The sequence below is a fragment of the Sceloporus undulatus genome, chromosome 3 (assembly GCF_019175285.1).
Source record: "Sceloporus undulatus isolate JIND9_A2432 ecotype Alabama chromosome 3, SceUnd_v1.1, whole genome shotgun sequence".
Classification (NCBI taxonomy): domain Eukaryota; kingdom Metazoa; phylum Chordata; class Lepidosauria; order Squamata; family Phrynosomatidae; genus Sceloporus; species Sceloporus undulatus.
The window spans coordinates 200,884,352-200,906,041 of NC_056524.1; the positions used below are offsets into that span (position 1 = coordinate 200,884,352).

Here is a 21,690-nt window from a genome sequence, read left to right on the forward strand (position 1 = left end):
AACACTACAAATAAATGGTTCTTTGTAGGACTGTCAGTTAGGTCTTTATTGGGGATCAGTTCAGATTATGCTAGTAATAGATGATAATGTTGTTGAATGAACAATATTTCTGACTGTTGATAAAATGAGATGAATTTTTGCCTAGTCTCTTAGTAATCCAGTTTGATATACCATGGCTATATCAATATGGCTTGATGAACTATTAATAGGTTATTGTAGGACAAAGCTTGTTTTCTGCTACTTCAGAGAACAGGGCCTGGAACAATGGATGCAAGCTACAGGAAAAGAGATTCCACCTAAACATTAGAAGGGAATTCCTGGCAATAAGGGCTGTTCAACAGTGGAACACATTCCCTCGAAATGTAGTGGAGTCTCCTTCTTTGGAGGTCTTTAAACAGAGGCTTGATGGCCATCTGTCGGGGATGCTTTGATTGAGAGTTCCCGCATGGCAAGGGGTTGGACTGAATGGCCCTTGTGGTGTCTTCCAACTCTACGATTCTACGATTCTATTATTGTTCCTTCACATTTTGTGCAGTCATGACATTAAGTTACAGAATAAGCAACAGAAAGCTACTGTGATTTAGTGCATTCATGTCCAGTCTGTGGGTTGTGGTCAACATCTGGCAGTCTGCTAAAATGGGTCACGCCAGCTGCATCATGATAACCTTTTATTGACAGGAAGAGAAAGAAGAGATGATGAAACACCGTATAAACAGAAAGTACAAAAGAGCAGAAAAATGGACAAAAGAACACAGAATGTATAAGAGAGAACATTTGTTTTTATTTAAATGCAAATCTCATTTTGAGGGTGAGGCTGACAATGGGGATAGAACATTTGAAAGCTACAGTTTGGGTAGATGATTAGACCTGTGTATGGGACTGCAGAAATAATTCATTTTGACATTGCTTTAACTGCCCTGGCTGGGGAACCCTGGTAATTGTATATTGTGGCACCAGAACACTCTGACAGAGATGGTTAAATGTCTCACAAAACTACAGTTCCTAGAATTCCATAGCACTGAGTCATGGCAGTTAAAAGTGGTGTCAAGCCGGATTATTACTCCAGTATGGATACAGCTTGGAAAAGTTGGGTCAAGCATCCTCCACCATAGGCTTGTGTGGCTTTAGGCAAGCTCTTAGGAAGATTCTGAAGACAGAAATACTAGACATATGTACCAAGATGAATTAAATAATATTTGAGTAATCCATGTGACTTCAAGACTGCTTATTAAAAATGTATAGCACTCAAGTGGTACATACAAAACACTTTGTGAGATCTTCAGTACAGTTATTGCAGTACATCCATGTCACAAAGGGTTGGTTGAAAGCCACTGAGATCTACCATTAATATAGTTTTTTTGAGCTCAGAAGAGTGCCTCATAATGCTTGTTGTTTTCATGTATGCAGGATCCTGAGGGATTCTTTTGTTTGTAACATTTTGTAAATGAATGGCCACTACCTTCTTGTCTACCCCTTTCAGAAATACAGTTCTACCTCAGTTACCAGTGAAACGCAGTAGTCTTTCTGAAGAAAGCTATTAACTAAACTCTTGTACTCCATAAATAGAACTTCATTTCTTAAAGATTAGGAAGAGTTCACCAAAGGCTGTGTGCTGCTGAGGTCTTATTTAGAAATAATTGCTAATTAAAATATTAAGGGACATTCCCTTCAGTGTTCTCTGTACTCATGGATTAAATAACAAGGCACTCAAAATAGAAAACCAGAAACCTATCAGGAATGGGGTGGGGGAGAACACATTTCATGTTCTTATATGTGATACAATATTTAAAATAGGAAGCTATTACAGTCTTTTACTATTTGTTTCTATAAAACACTACTGATATCAGTTATATATAGGGCTTGTACAATTATTATAAAATAACACAATGATATGGTAAACGTGCAAATATCTGAAAATGGATGAATACAACACATTAAAAACAGAGACGTAAATACAAAAGTTAACATATAGGTACAGTTCAAAGCAAATCTGATAAAATGTGAAGGAGGGGAATTGAGCTAAAACCAGACAAGATATAACAGGTATTAAAACTATCAATATGTAGTAGAGTTTAAAATAGCAACTGGTGTAGGGAAATCAAAGTTTATATCTTTATTTTACTTACAATACTCTCAGTATATATAGTGTTTTCTCTTTTAAATAAAGTGGTGGGTATTAGATTTTTTTTCTTGCTGAAAAATATTTTCATAAAAATCAAGTAATGGACCAACTACAAAAGGAAAAGGAGGGCTAATTCAAAACATGAATCATTAGAGTGTGAAATAATGTATTTATCAATTGATGCATGATTTAGGCAAAAGCATATGACTTTCAGTGGGAATGAATTAGGCACGTGCTAACTATGTGGTTTGCACCTCCTTAAACAACATCCAGAAAACATCTACAAACAAAACACCACCAATAACATTTATGGCTTCTTTTAGCTGAAGTACATATGAATAATGAGTTGGGTGGGAGGGACTATAATGAGGGCATTCTCCCTCCACATAAGAATTCTGCCCCCAAATGAAACTTTCCTTCAGTCCTCCTGTTGCTACCATTGCAGTAAAACTTTAATTGAACCTTTAGGAATTACAGTTTAGGCATCCAAAGAAAAGAGGCAGGCAGCAATACCAAGGGAATGCAAACAGAGCAAATACAAGAGTTCTAGGTGTGAGTGATTTACAGTATCTCACTGTCTGCAAGACTAGAAATTGAGACTAAAGGAAAATTCCAGTAGAGAGCCGACTTCTATTTCAGGGGAACGGTCCTCACTATACCCCTGTAGCTACATGGGACAACTAGATTGAAACCTTCAGGAGAAGATGAAACATTTATTTGTGTATTTGATTTATATTTCATTTTTCTCCGAAAATTATTGTTGTTAACTATCTTCAAATCTACCCTGACTCATGGTTGCCCTGTGGATAAGACACCCCCAGGACTTTCTATCCTCCACTACACTGCCTAGGTCCTGCAAATTCAGACCCAAGACCTCCCTAATTGAGTCTAACTATCTGGCATCTGGTCTTACTCTCCTTCTACCTCCCTCCACCTTACCTAGCATTATTGTTTTTTCTAATGAGTCATACCTTCTCATGATGTGGCCAACATATGACACCCTCAACTTAATCATCTTGTCCTCCAGGAAAATTTCTGGCTTGATCTGTTCAAGGACCCATTTGTTTGTCTTTTTGGATGTCCACAGAATCCTCAACATTATTCTCCAGCACCATATCTGAAAGGAATTGATTTTCTTCTTATCTGCCCCCTTCATTGTCCAGCTTCTACATCTGTACATGGTGATGGGGAATATAATGGCTTGGATTATTCTAATTTTAGTGCTCATTTGTATATCTTATACAAAAGCTTAAAGAGCATTAAATGATTAAGACATGTAAGACATTAGTTTAAAACATTAAAAAATATATAAAGCACATATATAAACAGCACACTGATAGCACATTCTGTTGTGCCCGCCAGTGAAAGGCTGAAGGTGAAAGGAATGTGGGGGCAACCAAGCTTCCCTTGAAAGGGAGCTAGAGTCTAGGAATAGTCAACAAAAAAGCTCTCCTTCCTGTCATCACCAGAAGCGCCTGGGAGGATGTTAGGACAGAAAGAAAGCCCTCCCTCAAAAATCCTGTTATCTACATGATTAAAATACTCCCCATTCCAGTCAATTGAACACAATCTGACCATATGTGATTTGGGCTTTGTGAGAGTGTGTGTGTGAAAAACCCATTAAAATCTCTAGAAAAAAAGCTTTGCAATTTTTACTGGAGTTGTGGAAATCCACAGAAATGTGCATTATTGCACTTGTGGCTGTCAATCTGATTTGCATAGATTTGAATGGCTGCACATTTTGGTTAGAGGGAGGGTAAATGATGTGAATTTGCATAGGAAAGTGAAGGCAATTAACTATCAAAGTGAATGTGTGAAAATCCACAGCAGTTCACATAATACATTTACATGTAGACTAACCCCAGCATCATATGAGAAGACACAAGTTTTCAAATGGTCAGGACCAATGTTTCTGGCAAACAATAAGGACTCAAATATGAGAACTGGTATGAGAAAATATATCAGGAACTTTGTAGAGTAACGGATGTTTCAGGCAGCTTCCTCAACGACTTTTGCACAGCTCCCTACCAAGCCAGTCGGTGTTGTCATGGTGTGCTGCTTGTTAAAATATGTCTCTTTGTACTTTTTTTTTGAGAAGCTGAAACAATTTGAAAGAAAATCCACTGCATCTAATTTATTGTTGTTATTATTATTATACAGTGGCCCATCCTCAGGAGCCTCATCACTCCACGGAGAAGCCAGTTATCCACTGCCATAAATGTGGTGAGCCATGTAAAGGTGAAGTTCTCCGTGTCCAGGCCCGGCATTTTCACATCAAATGTTTTACTTGCAAAGGTATGTAATCACATTTTTACTATAAGGCTGTCAATTGATCCATTTAGATTTTTTACTACTCTTTATACAGAGGAGTTCATGTGGCCTTTTCCTCTCTTGCTCCCTTTTATGGAATCCAGGTCATATGAAGACAAATCTCAGAACTACTTTAAAAGCATAATAGGCTGAATTTGAAAAAAAGTTACTCCTTTGGATTATGGTTCCTAGAATCCACAATGTAGCATGGTCAGTGGCCATGGCAGCTTAGAACTGTGGGAACTGTTGTTCCATTTCTGATAATAGGAGAAAGAGCACCCCTTCAATGTGCAATGGTGTGGTATGATGTATTGTCAGTAGGGCTGGTTTTACCCAATAGGCTGAGGTTAATCTTCCCACAGAGTTTGTTGTGAAAGTAAAGAATAGAATCCCAGGGATAGATAGGATGGGAAAGAAAACTAATCAATGAAAGAATGAATCAGTCAATCAATCACTCTTGACTGATGAGTAATTAATGCTGTGTGATTGATAGTAATGATTTTGTGGGAAGCCTATTTTGGCACCTGGAAAGAAATTCAGCATCTTGATAACCATCCAAACAAGATAGTAGTTCTAACAGTTTTGCATGTTTCTGATTAATATGGATTTTATATTGCTAGGTTTTGAGATTTTGTAAAGTATTGATTTTCTGTTTCTGTAGCAATTGCAAATAATCCCTTCTTTCTGATTTTGTTTAATGGATAGGCCTTCCATAATATCTCAAGCTGAATAGCAAAAAGCAATTTTAAAAGTCTGTTCTGTAAAGGATTTAAAAAGACAACATCTTGCCTGGAACTTAGTGCAAAGGAAGGATATTACAGTTGACTTCTGATCTGCATGTGCACACATGTAAAGTGGAGGAAGTAAAGAAATCAGAGATACAGTATTGCAAAGGACACTAGTATTACCGCCTTCTTGTATTTTCAGCCAACTCATTTCCCTCTTCTCTCACTGGATAGGGTATGAAATCATTATCCCATAGAATGGGATAATGGGGTATGAAATCATTATCTCCCAGGGTTGGAGAAAGATAACATTATTTTGATCAGCTCTTTTGAACATTCAGTATACTATTGTTTTACACAGTAAAAAGAGCTGCAAAAGTACAATTTATTTTTGTTATTGTATACCTCCAAGTTATTTTTGACTTATGGTGACCCTAGGACAGTGGTTCTCAACCTTCCTAATGCCACAACCCTTTAATACAGTTCCTCATGTTGTGGTGACCCCCAACCATAAAATTATTTTTGTCTCAGTTCCTAAGACCATTGGAAATATATGTTTTCTGATGGTCCTAGGCGACCCCTGTGAAAGGGTTGTTAGACTCCCAAAGGGGTTGCAACCCACAGTTTGAGAACCTCTGCACTAGGATGAATGCGTCATGAGGTTTTCTGGGACTGAGGGTATGTGATGTTCCCAATGTCCCTCAGTGTGTTTCCATGGGTGATCAGAGAATCTAACCATGATCTCTAGAGTTGTTGTCCAATGCTTAAACCATTATGCCATGCTGTCTCTACAAATAGCAAAAATCTTGGGACAGTTGTGGACAGATTTTTCAGTACTGTATAAACACATTGCTAAGATACATAAATTTAGATTTGTGGTAGATTTTATTTCACATAGCCTGGTTTCATTCTTACTGGTTTCTCGGTCATGCTCAAAATGGAGGACATTTTGACATTCTTCCTGGATAGAAGATTGGGATGTAGCTTTGTGTGGTTTGTGTGTTGGACTAGGACTCCAGAGACCAGGGTTCAATTCCCTGCCTATTGGGTGACTTCAGGCAAGTCATACACTGTCAGCCTCCTCAGCAGAAAGCCATGGCAAACCTACTCTGAACAAATCTTGCCAAGCAAACCCCAGGATAGGTTTGCTTTAGGGTCTCCATAAGGTGGAAAACAACTTGAAGGTACACAACAACAAATAATAATTGAGTATTGTATCTTTAAGTGCAGTGGATGGAGGGTCCAGCATGGTGTAGTGGCCTAGGACAATGGGAGGCCAGGATTCAAATCCCAGCTCAGCTATGCAAGCCCACTGGATGACTTTGGGCAGCAAGTCACACTCACTCAGCCTCTCAGCGGAAGGTAAAGGCAACTCCCCCCCCCCCCCCCGAGGAAACTTGCCAAGAAAACTCTTTAGGGTTGCCATAAGTTGGAAAGGAGTAGAAGGCACACAACAACAACAACAAAAGAGGAGGAGGAGGAGGAAGGGGGAGGAGGAGGAGCAGCAGGAGGAAAAACAGGAGGAGGAGGAAGAGGGGAAGAAGAGGAGAAAGAAGAAAAGGAAGAGAAAGAAGAAGGAGAATAGGAGAAAGATAAAAAAGAAGAGGAGGAGGGGGGAGGAAGAAGAGGAGGAGCAAGGGGAGGAAGTAGGAGGAAGAGGGGAGGAAGAAGAAGAGGGGATAAAGAGAAATAAGGGCCCAGCTGGCCAGCAACAAACCCCAACTCCTGGGAGGGGCAGGGGAGCGCACACACACCCTCCAGCGATGGGAGATGCTGCAACCACCACTTGGCCGCGAAATCACCAGTTGGCACCTCTTTCATTCTTTTTGGCTCTAGGCTATGGCCATTCTGGGAGTTAGGTTTGTTTTGGGTCTCCAACTCCCAGAATTCCCATAGCCTAGAGCCAGGAACGAGTGAAAGCGGTGCCAAACCAGGTGATTTCTCCAGTGTAGATCAGCCTAAGTGTCTCTGTCTCCCTCTTGTGGGGCCTGCTTTGGCTGGCCCCCCAGGGTGATGCTCTGCTTGCCCCAGCCTAGCTATGGGCCTGGATGGAGTCTGAAAAGATGCAGGTTACTGATGACTCCAGAACCTCTCTTCCCTCTTCTATTTTGTTATGTGTGAAAGTGTTCATTTGGTCAAAGCCCCATGGTTTGATATGCCACATGATCACACTTGCTACTCTAATGCTCCCTTTATCACCATGATCACCACCAGCTGGATTTGCTCTATTGAGAGTTACATATGACAGTCTTTGGTGTGCTACATGGGATTGAGTAGGCAATCTCCAGATGAAAACCACTCCATACAATCATATTGTACAGGTAGTGATTTCTGTTGCTTTCCATTCATTCAGTGCATATAAGAGTCACCTCCCCCCTTTTTTTTTTTTTGCCAGGATACTTCTATCTCCATCCATTAGAATGAAACTTTTCCTCCCAGTTGTATGTGTATGTGCAACTGACTTGGGATATCTACTGGATATTATTCACAGCATTATATTGTGTGAGATACACTTGCCTTACTTTGTTCCAACTTCTATTTAAACTCTTCCTTAGTCGAGCTCAATTTCACTTAATCCAATTTCTTTTGAAAATATGTCTCTTCCTTCCTCATTGCTGCACACAGATGATCTATGCTGTCCTCTCTATCCCTTTTCTGTTCTATTGCATGAGGATGGGAGGTTGTCTTCAGCAAAGGAGTCCCAAAAGTGATCAGCTAAAATGTACTTGTGGCTTGTGTTCATACAGGAGGGAGGGCCACACGTTTTTAGTAGCTCTATAATACATATCATTATGGCCTCCAGATGCACAACTGGTTTCTGCTGCTCATTAACAGGAGAAGTCCCAGCAGACGGAGGAGGGCAACGTTGTCCCCATCTTCAAAATGGGAAGAAAGAGGATCCCTACATCATCGTTCCAGTTAGTCTGACATCAATACCAGGAAAGTTCTGGAGCAGATATTAAACAGAGAATCTGTGAACATCTAGAAGGCCAATGCCATAATCCACAAAAACGACACATGGTTTCAGAGAAACAAGTCATGCCAGACAAATCTGATCCTCTTCTTTGATAAAATCTACCAGCTTGGTAGATGAAGGGAATGCTGCGGATATAGTATATCTTGATTTCGTAAGGCCTTTGACAAAGTTCCCATGACATTCTTGCAAAACAAGCTTGTAAAATGTGGCTAGACAAGGCAATGTTAAGTGGATTTGTATGGTTGACGGCCGAACCAAAGGGTGCTCAACAATGGCATTTTCATCCTGGAGGAAGTAACCAGTGGAGTCCCACAGGGCTCTTGTCTGGGCCCAGTACTGTTCAACATCTTTATCAATGACTTGGAGGAAAAAATTGGGGGAATACTTATCAATTTGCAGATGACACTAAAGTAGGAGGAATAGCTAATACTCCAGAGGACAGGATCAAAATTCAAATGACCTGAATAGACTAGAAAGCTGGGCCACAGCTAACAGAATGAACTTCAACAGGGAGAAAATGTAAGGTACTGCACTTAGGGCGAAAAATGAAATGCACAGATTAGGATGGGGGACACCTGGTTAAGGAGACAACATGTGGAAGGGATCTAGGAGTCCAAGTAGACCACAAGTTGAACATGAGTCAACAGTGCGATGCAGCAGCTAACCAGGCACACTGCGATTTTAGGCTGCATAAATAGAAGTATAGTGTCTAGATCAGGGAAGCAATAGTGCCACTATATTCTGCTCTGGTCAGGCCTCCACCTGGAATATTGTGTCCAGTTTGGGCGCCACCAATTCAAAAAGGACATTGAGAAAACTGGAGCGTGTCCAAAGGAGGGCGGACTAAAATGTGTGAAAGGTCTGGAACCATGCCCTATGAGGAACGCCTTAGGGAGCTTGGATGTTTAGCTGGAGAAAGAAGGTTAAGGGTTATATGTAGCCCTATTTAATTTGAGGGATGTCATATTGAGGAGGGAGCAAGCTTGTTTTTCTGCTGCTCCCGAGACTAGGACCTGGTGCCAATGGATGCAAGCTTCAGGAAAAGAGTCACCTCAACATTGGAGGATTTCCTGACAGTAAGGGCTGGTTTGACAGTGGAACACACTTCCTAGGAGTGTAGTGGAGTCTCCTTCCTTGGAGGTCTTCAAACAGAGGCTGGATGGCCCATCTGTCGGGATGCTTTGATTTGGATTTCCTGCATGGCAGGGGGTTGGACTGGACGGCCCTTGCGGTCTCTTCCAACTCTATGATCTATGACTTGGTTCTCACAAATGATTTAGATTTTGCATTCTCAGATATGTCTTCTGTTTTGATCTGTCAAATGCCAATGATTATGTCAGTGACAAAGAAAAACAAACTGTGCTGGACAAGTGTGATCAGATATCCCTAGTTCAGACATCATTATGAAACTATACTTTTGCCATTAGAATGCATGTGGGCACATGTGGTCTTCTTGCCCTTAGGTGGTTGTCCCTTCCATCCATTTCCAGGTTTTCTTAATCATAATTTGTATGACATCTAAATTAGGTAGTTTGCCTCTTAGCCGGAACCAGAACATCATTTCAAACTGCAGTTTCTGATTTAATGTAGAACAACTCTCTTGTCAGGGAAATGACTCTAAATATGTTTGTCACAACAACTCAGTCTGCCCTCCTAGCCCACAGATTTTTTATCCATGGTTCAAGCCACGGCTTGAAAATATTTTTAGAAATATAAACATTCTAAAAAGCAAACCTTAATTTTACATTTTACATAGGGAAACTATTTTTATGCTATTGTGTTTAATGTAATTGAGCAGACAGCCACCTTTTGGCATCCATGGGAGTCCTTGGAAAACCAGTAAACCTGTCACATCCAGCCGTACCCCATGCAACCTGATTCTGGTGACCGACAGAATTTGCCGTCTCTGCACACAGTTACCCCCACTGGCACCCCACCCCACACCACAACGGAGACAAAATAAGAGACATAATTAGGACCTCTGGCTGAAGGCACATTTTCACACTCCGTCTCGCCCCAGCCCCATCTCCCCTCCTATCCCTCCTTAAAGAACCCATAGCATTTATTTCTTAAATTAAAGTCGTGAGCATCCTTACCCTGGGTTATTCATTATTATGAATAACGTAAGGAACTACATCTTAAAATTAAGGGAGCTCCCCGTCTCCAAGCACGAGATCTACACAAGTGGGTGTGTTGGGACACTTCACCGGCGACGTCGCTGCATGGCTCAGAGACAGGGGGAGGGCTAGAATCCTAAAATGCAACACTCTCCATGCCAACACCTCTGTTACTGAAGCAGCTCCTTTGAGCTTAAGGTGGATTTCGGGGTGTTTCTGGATTATGGCAATATGCCACAATTGTGTATACATAGCCTATCTTTAATACGGAGCAGTATGGACCTGTAACTCCAGGTATGAATCTGTAACTGCAGTGCACGATGCCAGCCAATGTTTCTAAAGAAACAGTTTAAAATATATTCATCTATATACAGTAGGTATTAGTAAAAATTATTATGCTTGGATAGGCTTGCCATATCCCACCTGGGGGTGGGACTTTCCCGGTTTGGGGCGTGGCCACACCGGTCCCGCCCGGTTTGGCCCGCCCCCGGGACCCCCCCCCCCCGACGCCAGGCAGGGAAAAGAGCCTCGCCTCACGCAAGACTCGTTCCCTGCTTGGCCTCTCCGCCGGCCAGGAGGCGGGCTGGGAGGCAGGGGAAAGGGTCTCCGCCGCGCAAGGCCCTTTTCCCCTCCCTTGCCGCTTTCCCGCCGGCATGGAGGCTTCAAGGCAGGGAGGAGGGTCTCTCCCCGAGGGGAGACCCCTTTCTCCTGCCTTGAACCTTCCTCCGCCTGCCAGGGAGGCTTCAAGGCAGGGAGGAAGGGTCTCTCCGTGAGGGGGAGCTTTTCTCCCTGCCTAATTCCTCCTGTGGCCAGGGAGGCAGGGAAAGAGCCTTTCTTCTTTCTTTTCTCCTCCTCTCTTTCTGTTCTCCTCTCTCCTGCTCTTCTTCCTCCTCTTTCCTGTCTTCTCACTCTCCTCTCTTCTTCTCCACCTCTTCTTCTCCACCCTCATCCTTCCCACTTCCTCCCTATTTCTTCTCTACTTCCTTTCTTTCTTCTCCTTCCTTTACCCCTCTCCTCCTCCTTTCTTCCTCCTTTCTTCTTCTCCGCTTCCTCTCCTCTGCTTCTTCCACTCTTCCTCCTCTTCTGGTTTTGGCCAGAAAGGGAAGCACATTTCTGCCATCTGTCTAGGAATAATGCCAAATGTCCTCCATTTTTATCATGCCTAAGAAACAGCATTATATGAAATTTTTTTTAAAAAAACCATCATTTTTGAGCGTCCTCCTTTTTAAAACGTGTCCTCCTTTGAAATTTGTCCTACATTTGGCCTACATTTGTCCCAGTTTGGAGGTCCTGACTTATGGCAACCACTATGCTTGGAGGTTCTCAGGAAGAGTGAGGTTAAATATCTGTCTATTTTTGTCTAAGACATTATTTGGTCCAAACTGCAAAGCAGAAGATGCCTAACACTTTTCTTGTTCTTCTACCCTGTCTCTTGCATAAATTAGAGGATGATGAAGTGGTACTGTCTTTTCAGACTCGTTAGGTGTCTTCCTTTTTTTCTGAATGCTGTTTTAATTTGTCATTCAGCAAGAGTGATAGGCGCTTGGGATATCTCTGAAGTTTTCAGCAGTATTGGGAAAGTTTGGATTTTTTTACTAACTAAAGTAGAAACAACTGACTTAAGAAAAAATCAGTGCTGCTCACTTCTGCTTGCAGAAAATTTTAGCAATTTGGCCCTCTAGCTTTCTTGCTAGAGTGCAAAGGCATCCCCCAATACTGTATTTAGGTTTTGCTATAATTCTCTTGGCCTACTATACAATCACAAATCCTACTAACCTAGAGTTATACTGAAACTTTACTTTGAAACTACAACTCCCCTATCAGAGAATCACCCTGACTGCACCAGCTGGGGGATTTCGGGAAGTTGTAATCTGAGGGGAATTATGTTTCCAAGTCTGGTTTAGTTTAAGTGGGACTACTTTAGGCCTGTTACAGCCAGGCCAAAATAAAGCTGCTTCGAGTCATTGGAGGTATGGTATTTCAATGATACATGCGTCCTAAGAGTCCAAAAGCCGCACCAAAGCCACGCTCCAGTCCTAAGGACTGGAGTGCAGTCTTTGGTGCAGCTTCCAGACTCTTAGGACTCATTTATCATTGAATACACTCCAAAGTGATCGACAACCGCTTTATTTTTGGCCTGTCTGTAACAGGCCTTAGTGTCACATGTGATGAGAACTCTTTTAGTCTGAATTATAGCACAAACTTTGTCCTTCATGACCACGAGCAAGCCCACAACACTGAATGGCAGGAGTTATTTGTGGTGGTAAAGGAGTTCTTAAAATGTCATGTTTCTGTATTGATAATTAAATACTCCTCACATGCTTTGCTGCACAACTATCATGAAGGTCAGTCTTCTGCACCTGAGACCAAACAAACAGAATGGGAAAATAGTGCTGTCACCACACCACAAAAACTTAATCAACTGGTCTATTGGGTATGTGTGTCTCATCATCATTCAAAAAAGGCACCTAAAAATATATAAGTAAATCTTATATAAATATGAAAACAAGGAAACATAATTACAAAAGGAGAAAATGCCCAAAAGTACAAGTTTGGAGTCCACACTTGATGTAAAGTGTCCTCATTGTTTAATCTGGGGGGGGGGGAGGCAGGATTACATAATTACATCGGATGCATATCTCTCTAATAGCACTGTGCATTTTTGTGGTACTACAGTTGCCCCCCCCCCCCAATTCACTGGTTTCCCTTCCCCTTTTCATGGATTTGATCAGCCACAGATTGATTAATATGAATTTCTAGGTTCTCTAGTTCAATTCCATCTGAGGTGACCATAGAGTCATTCATTCAGAAGAAGTTTGCCATTGTCTTCCCCTGAAGCTGAGAGGATTGTGACTTGCCCAAGTTACTCAGTGTGTTTTAAGGCCAAGCTGGGAATTGAACCCTGATTTCCAGGTCATAGTCCAACACTCAAACCAATTACACCGTGGTGGCTTTCAGACAAAGGGTTATCAGAGAGTCAACCTGAGAAACAGCTAGACTTACCTTGAGCATACATTCAGTAACAGTTTTAACTAACAGACTGTATGTAGGTTATGGACTGACAATATCCAATGCTAACTTTGAATTATTATTTATAGCTCAAACACATTTATAATATAGATGGGGTACATGAATTACTGTTAAAATCACTTAGGCCCCATACAGATAGGCCCAAAATAAAGCCGCTTTCGGTTATTTTGGAGGTATGCTGTTTAAATAATGCATGCATCCTAAGATTCCAGAAGCTGCGCCAAAGCCACATTCCAGTCCTTAAGACTGGAGCATGGCTTTGGCACAGCCTCCGGACTCTTAGGATACATGCATCATGTAAACAGCATACCTCCAAAGTGACCCAAACCAGCTTTATTTTGGCCTGTCTGTATGGGGCCTTAAAGATCTCATGCACTAGCTACCTACAGACTTTTCCAGTGTACTAGCATTTTTCCAGGGAACTAGCATTTGACTTGATTTGGATTAGCTGACCTGACCTGCCTTATGTCCCTATATATTCCTGAATTCTTTCATTTTACGGATCCTGGTGGATTTCCCCATACTTACAAGAGTCACAGTTGCTTCGATAGTGGAGGAGTATGCTTTGTGTCCCTTTCAACCTTGCTTTACTTTCACTAATTTTACCTGATATAATCTTTCCTGGCATAGCTGTTTGGCTTAGAGTCTTTCCCATTATAGCATTCTATACCTGTTGGCAGCAAATGACTGACCCTGTTGTACTTGCTAGAATACTCACTCTTTCCAACTTTGGGGATAACTTGCATTGCTGGATATGTTTGTTGATGAAGATATTTATAAGCTGTTGACAGATTAATCATTTGCAATATGAGCTTCTGCCAACCCAAAGTCACATTGGAGAAGAGTAAATAACCTTTCCAAGGATAGCATAAATTAAGAAGTGGCTTTACACTATTATTCCATGTCACTTCATTATGTTAAAACATACATGAAAAACAAAGTACATCTTAAAAACAATGATTATGATAAAGCAGTTAAAAACAAATGTACAATCCTATTAAAATACCACTAATTTAAAATAGTACTGAAAAACATAACAATGAGAATAAAAGTATAGCACACCTTCCCCTTATAAGACCAAACACCTGCCTAAATAAAAATGTCTACCTGTTGGGAGGAGAAGACCAGAGAGAGGACCAGTCTAGCTTCTTGTAGATGAGAATTCCCCAGCCTAGGAGCAGCTATCAAGAAGGCCCTCTTGCATGCCCTCCCACCCTGTTTATGTTATTTTGAAAAATAAATGTCACACTTGTAATATTTTCAAGAACTCCTAACTGATACCAGTGTTGTTGAGAGTCATTGACTAAAACAGCATATTTGACTAAGGGAGTGTTCCACCATTAACAGTTGATAGACTCTTCTGATCATCTGCCAGACTTGAGATTGATGCTTTGCTTGCTGGCAAGTCTCTTGTCCGGGATACGCTTCTAACAATCTGACACTTCTAACAATCATGTTTTGGGATTGTGATATTATAATGGTTTTCTACCTGCACTGTGTGTGTGTGTGTTTTTTTTAAAAAAATCGGGACAGATACATTTGCTGTGGGGGAAGTGATGGTATACTGAAGTGTTAATAATAATAATAATAATAATAATAATAATAATACAAATTTTATTTGTATACCGCCCTTCTTTCAATCAGGGCGGTGAACAACATCCAACAAAACAGTACAATACAATACGTATAATCAAACCACAGCAAATAGTTATAGAGCCAATAGTTCAGTTTATATAGCAAATTGCAATGCTACTCAGCAGTTCTTAATCTGGATAGAAGGATACACGACCCTGTTGTGACATCTCATGATGCTGTCATTCTTCCTTCTTTCTTAAGGGATATATGTGTGTTGAGGGGAGGCTGATGGCTTCCATGTCTGTTGAGTAGTGAATCTGCTATAGATTTTAATCTGGGGGGTTTAGGGAATAGTAGTCCAAGCAGGTAACATTTACAGTCTCTAGATTTTAACCATAACTTCTCTTTACTAATCCAAGGTAGTAATTAAAATCAAATGGGTTTTTTTTTTGAAGATTCGTTTTTGTTATTGTGTGCCTTCAAGTCATTTCTGACTTACGGTGACCCTAAGGCGAACCTATCATGGGATTTTCTTGGCAAGATTTGTTCAGGAGATGTTTGCTATTGTCTTCCCATGAGGCTGAGAGCATGTGACTTGCCCAAGGTCACCCAGTGGGTTTCATGGCCAAGCAGGGAATTGAACCATACTGGTAAATTTTCTTCTATGTTAAAAATCAATCAATCAGCAAACTCTCTATGGACATTAACTGTACCCTTCATGTTTTATGATAACCTCTGTGTCTTTATGCATTTTCTAACCATTCTGAACCAGTTGAAAACCATTTGTGCCCATTAGTGTTTTATGCCAGTCCTGCATGATTGGAGAAGCTGTGGCTATTTCTAGCTCCAGCTGAATGCTGATAAAGAGCCGCTCACTAGAAATAGTGGCACTTATCCTCAAGGAAGTGAACTCTTCATGATAATATGCAAGGAATCTCAGTTACTCAGTGACTGATCAAACCTTGCATTTAGAGAAAGGGCAATGAATAACTATATTTAAGAAGCACATTTTAAGGTCACCTAACAAAACAACAAAAACAAAATATTATTTCCCTGTCTGGGTATAGTACTGCATTCAAAAATGTGCACAGAATTCTTTTCAAAATGTTAAATTCTCTTTTAGATTAAAAGGTTCAGATTTTAAAACACTATGTTACCTATGGTGAGAATCTGGGTTTTCAAAAGGAGACAGCCTTTTTTAAAGACGGGATATGATCAAAGAATATGGCAAAAGGATATGAATATTAGCAGATATGCTCTCTATCTCACGATCCGTGATGTTAGTAGCTAGTGGAACATCAAGACAAATGAGTGTCTTTCTGTTGATCTAACAAAGACAAAATTGCAGTCCCCTAGTAAACCCACTGGGTGACCTTGGGCAAGTCATATTCTCTCAGCCTTAGAGAAAGGCAATGGCAAACACCCTCGAAAGAAACTTGCCAGGAAAACCCCATGATAGAGCCTTAGTGTTGCCATGAGTCAGAAACAACTTGAAGGCACACAACAACAACAACAACAGTATTTCTACCTCATCAGCCAATCCACTGGCTTCAGACTGCCTGCTGCATCCATCCTTTTGCTTGTGGACATGGAGAAGTCTCATTGCAAGCAACTGGAAAGACAATTCAATGCTGTCCATACATAATAAGTATAACAGAGTTTAGAAATTTGTTCTCTAAGAGACACTGACATGCCCGGTTATTATTCAGATTCCAAATAACAGCTGTGATGCTAATTTATCTGACAAGAAACCTTTATTACAACTAAAATCTGTCTTCTGCCCAGAATAATTAATGTCTGTTGTTTAGAAGAGGACATAAATTAATATAGGGCTTATAGAGTTATCACTTTATGTCTCTGTATTTATACTCATTGTGGATTTAGTAGTTCTTTTCCTCAGAGGCCATTAGAACCAACTGCTCCTGTAAGTAACATAGGAGACAGCAAATGGCAAGGTGAAGTGCCATTGCTACCATCTTATCCTCTTTTTGCTGTCTAAGACTCTTTCTGTCTGGCTGAGATCTGGAGCTGCTCCTAAGTAAAGGTAAAAGAACATGGTACCCTCAGGTGGGACATGCAGGTGCATGAAAGAGGCATGGCAGAAGCCCCATTGACCAGACCTCTGGGCTCCACCGCTGCTTCCCTGTCTTGGACAATGAAGCTATGTGTTCTGTGTTGCCAAGCCTGTATCCTTGATTAACCTGTTGTTGTTAACTGCAGAGGAGGTTATTTGTTCATCATATAGAACTTGGAAATGCCACTATTGGACTATGGCTCCTAAAATCCCCAGTCTCTAGGAGATTAGGGTTTTTTAAAATCCCAAACGTTGGACCTTGCAAGCTCTGCTGATGTAAGATTCAGTTCCCATTATACTCAGCTTCTGTAAAAAGACGGTGGGGAAGGGATCTTGTCTTTACTTCAGGCAACAAAAAGTCTTGCCCTGGTTCTAAAAGCAAGAGAGTGGGCTACTGATGAAGCAAAGTGTTACTACTGTATCTTTGTAACCTATTTATATAGGTCACATGGACTTTTGACTGGTTTAAGATTATATTTTTATTCTTATTCACCTTTTTGTTGTCCAGTCTGGGATCCTGGTGAGATGCAGCATAGGTAAAATTGCCTTGGAGAAGTATATTACAAGAAAGATACTAATACTAATACTGACAATATGTTTTTAATTTTTTTTACCTGCATCCCCCAAAGGCTCATGGCATAGATTGCAGCATAAATTGAAATACAATATATAACTAAACATATAAAACCATTTAAACACATAGATTTTAGCTTTCCATGACATATGTACACAAGACACTGCATCATCTGCACTTTGGGATCTGGGTTTCCAAAACACTCTCTTGACTTTATTTATTTATTTGTTCCATTTACATGCAGCTTTTCTCCTAATGTGAGACCCAGAGCAGCTCAGCCCAGTCAACTAAAAATACAAATAAAATCATCACATTAAAACCTTTAAATTATTTTTATATAACACTCAAAAACAAAGCAAAGTTAAAAATAAAACACACATACCACATAAAAAGGCTCCCTGCAAGCAGTTCCTCATTAAAAGCTTTTTTGAAGAGAAAGTCTTTGTCTGCTGGTAAAAGGAGAGCTGAGCTTTTGTAAACATTTGACTATGAACTGGATTGCATGAACATCATGAAAGAAATAAAACAGAAATATATATTAAGTGGACATTCTAGCAGCTCACTGGAATTAGAGTTGACTGGTCTCAGGGTACTAACAGAAGTCTTAAGGAATCGCTATGTTTTTCCAGGTCTCCAGGTATGAAAACAACTCTCATGACACCTTGTTTTGGAAGAGGAGAAAGTTAGATTTTCGTGTGAAGTGGCATTTAAGGATGGGCACCCTTCACTCATTTCCTGCTTGGAGCCAGACTCACTGTCTGTATACATGTAGCACTTTCACACTGCTGGTGCATGAAAAAAGCAAAAAAAGCAGTGGAGACTGGGGAGAGAACCAATGAGCTTGAACCCATTATGCGATTTGGAGCAAGACAGAGAATGGACTGCAGCATTGTGATCAGTAAAGCTTCTTGTTGTATAAGGCATGGTGGTAGTGGTGCTAGGCCTGGAAAAACTCTCCACAGGCCATTTATGTCTAAGTACGGCCACTTGAGATGCCAACCTAAAGGATATAGTGCCAGTCGCTACAGTTGTTGGGTACATTATGCACCCTACCCAGCTTCTAAAAATGTTTTTTTCCCCCTATTGGCTCTGGGTTGCCAAAAAGCCTAGTTAGCCAGGTTTTATCTGGATTCTCCTGCTGCCCATTTTAACAATCAGCTGGCACAGATGTTGTTCTGGCATCCCCACAACTGTTGTCTGCCCTGCCTCAATGACAATGCAAAGACCCAACCAAAGGCCTGTCCCCCAGTCTCAGAAATCTCATGGAATAGCAGGCAGCTGATCTGGAAACACTGTCTGGAGCATTAGATCTTTTGACAGCCCAGTAATTCAAGTGAGGAAGACAAAACAGAAAATTGTGCTGTGTGGTGCAATGGAAATGTCAGATAAAAGGACTGGACTATCATACCTCATGCAAGCAACATGAATTATAGTATATCAAGGCTATAGTATAACAAACAATTCTGACCTTTTTTATTTATTTTTTTAAAAGTCCCATCTGCTGTTCTTTGAAGAAAGAAATGTGACTTGACTGATGGTCTCAAAATGAGATAAACAAAATGTGTGGGAGATGTGAGACAAAAAAAATATCACAGTTCTCAGACTACAATGATGTTAAAACTTATTCTTTCAAGACTGTGAAGTGAAGACACCATCGTTCTTCCTTTTAGTTGGATAAGATCATTTTATTTTATACTTACAAGGAGGGCTAATTAAAAAACACGTTAGTGATCTTTTACTAGAAGGCTGAATTAAAGAATGGCCATCCATCCATCCATCCATAACTTGCTGTTTTTCTCAAGCAAGGATGTTATTAACAGAGAAGCAGAAGAAGAAGAAGAAGACAAACAAACAGCCTCATTTATATACTGCTTCATACTGAACTAACTGTGTCTAAGCGGTTTACAACTGTAAGCTAATTGCCCCCAACAAGTGGGGTAGTCATTTTAGCGACCTCTGAAGGATGCAAGCATGAGTCAAGCTTGAGCTCTTTTTCTGGTATTGAACTCACAACCTTGTAGTTTTGAGTGAGTGGCTGCAGTACAGGCATTTAACCACTGCACCACCAGGGCTCCTTTTTAAAAAATCGTTATTAACTTTATTAGCAGAACCTGCAGTGGTTGGTTTTACAACTGGATATTTTGTAGGAAAGTTTCATTACGGTCGTAATCCCACTAAATAGACTTGGAGGAAAGTGTCATTTGTCCATTAATTGGCTTATTTACATTCTTGCTTGTACTGTTTTATGCCACATGGTTTCTGTAAGATGGAGAGGGAGATGGAAAACCATTAAAAAAACTAAATATGCAAGATGTGTGTGAGAGCATGTGCATGCACATCTTCTGTTCATATCCCATGCTTCCTCTAGTGATCTCATGGCAGCATAGATGGCTTTCCTCTTTCCCCCTGTATCTTCACAACAACACTGTGTTGTAAATCAGGCTGGGAAAGCTTGGCTGGTATATGGTCAGCCAGTGATTTTCATGTATCTGTGGGGACTTCCCAAATCTCATTCTAGCTCTAACCACTCCACTACACAGGCTCCAGTATAATTGATTCACCAATTATTAAAATACTCTGAACATTTGATGAAAGCACTAAGCCCCCTAAATGATTTATCTCCTAATGACAAGCTATTAAAGTGTTTTCTTGTCTTTTGCTGTATTAAAGGCCGAGGTAAATACTGAATCAAATGGTGTTGGTGGGAAGGTTATCCAGTTAGTACTATCAGTTCTTATCTGTAGTCACTCATCCTGTTCCTGGTATCAAGCAGCCAGTCCAAATGATGAGCACAGATTTATACCAATAGCTTTACAATTCCAGTAACTATCTGCAGTCCTGTGCTTGTGGATTGTTAAAACTTCATATCTACAGATGGATTCAATTAATGATTAGGCACTATTCAACTGCACCTGTAATCTATTAATAGTGAACATTCTTAAATTAAAAGCAGCAGAAGAGAAATCTGTGATCAAAGAGAAAGGCAGTTCATATTTATTGTGCTCCAGCTTCCCAGAGCAAAGGAGAATATCAGTGCCAGATACACCAACCATCTGTAGCCCAGCTTTGAGAAGTGGGACAAGAATTTCCCTTGCATGAGGAATACACTCACTTGGCCTACTTAAGGGTTTTAGAATAAATTTAGGGAAAGCATCTGGATTCTTACATAAGAGTATGGAGTTCTGATTGTCACATGATGAATTCTAGTTTTGAACAGTGTTTCCAACCAAATATAGCATGCCTTTATTATTAGGATTTCATAGCCGCCATTGCCCTGGGTCACTGTGTTTCCCCCATTCTTGCTTCTTTTAGGTCCAGAAGAGGCCTTTTTGCAAAAGAAAAATCAACATTTATTTATTATGTATCCCACCTTTATCCTGATTCAGGCAGCTCATACCAAATTTTTTACAAAGTACACTTAAAAAAAACTTTTCTGTTATTTTTTTTAAAAGTACAACAGTTTTTTAAAAAAACAACAACATTAAAACACAGTAAAAAGAAAAGAGCACAATATCCTGCATTAAAAAGATCCATCTACTTCAGAATTTAAAAGTCAAAGCTCTTTGTCTTCTGTTGGAAAGAGAGGAGGCCCCCATGGGAGGGAATTCCACAAATTAGGAGCAGCCCTTGAGAAGATTCTCGCCTTCATTCTCACCAAATGCACTTGTGATGGTGACAGTACAGAAGGAAAACCTTCCCTCAAAGATCTTAAAAGTAAGGCATACTTATCGAAGGACATACCCTTTTTCAGATAGCCTGGTTCCAAGCCATGTAGTCATAATCAGCATGCTGATTTTTTTTTTTGGGGGGGGGGTTGCTTCTGGGTTCCCCACTCTGCATTTTCACCAGCCTGCTCTGTACCCAGCCTTTCTTATTTTGTGAGGATTTGCATTATTCTGTAATGGCAATTTGGAATTACCCTACTCCTGGTTCTGCTCGCAGATGTTTTGTCTGTGGAGTGGCCCCATTTTATCCCTTTCTTAAAGTGTCAAGGACACCAGTTTGTCTCTGTATTACAAGTTGTGTATTCCTTACCCAAAATACTTGGGAGCAGAATTCCTGTATATTATGCATAAACATGCATAATGAGGTATCTTGGAGATGGGACTCAAATCTAAATATGAAATGGATTTCTGTTTTATATACATCTCATACACATACGTTCAAGGTTATTTTATACAATGCT

The 21,690-nt window shown here is 40.5% G+C and overlaps 1 protein-coding gene across 1 annotated transcript in view; it reads left to right on the top strand.

Annotated features, from left to right (window-relative positions):
- The window catches only part of ABLIM1 (actin binding LIM protein 1), a 243,386-nt gene that overhangs the window by 72,300 nt on the left and 149,396 nt on the right, over positions 1-21,690 (top strand). Inside the window, exon 2 of the mRNA XM_042456481.1 lies at positions 4,283-4,417. Coding sequence (XP_042312415.1) covers positions 4,283-4,417 — 135 coding nt within the window. The remainder of the gene's footprint in view (positions 1-4,282; positions 4,418-21,690) is intronic.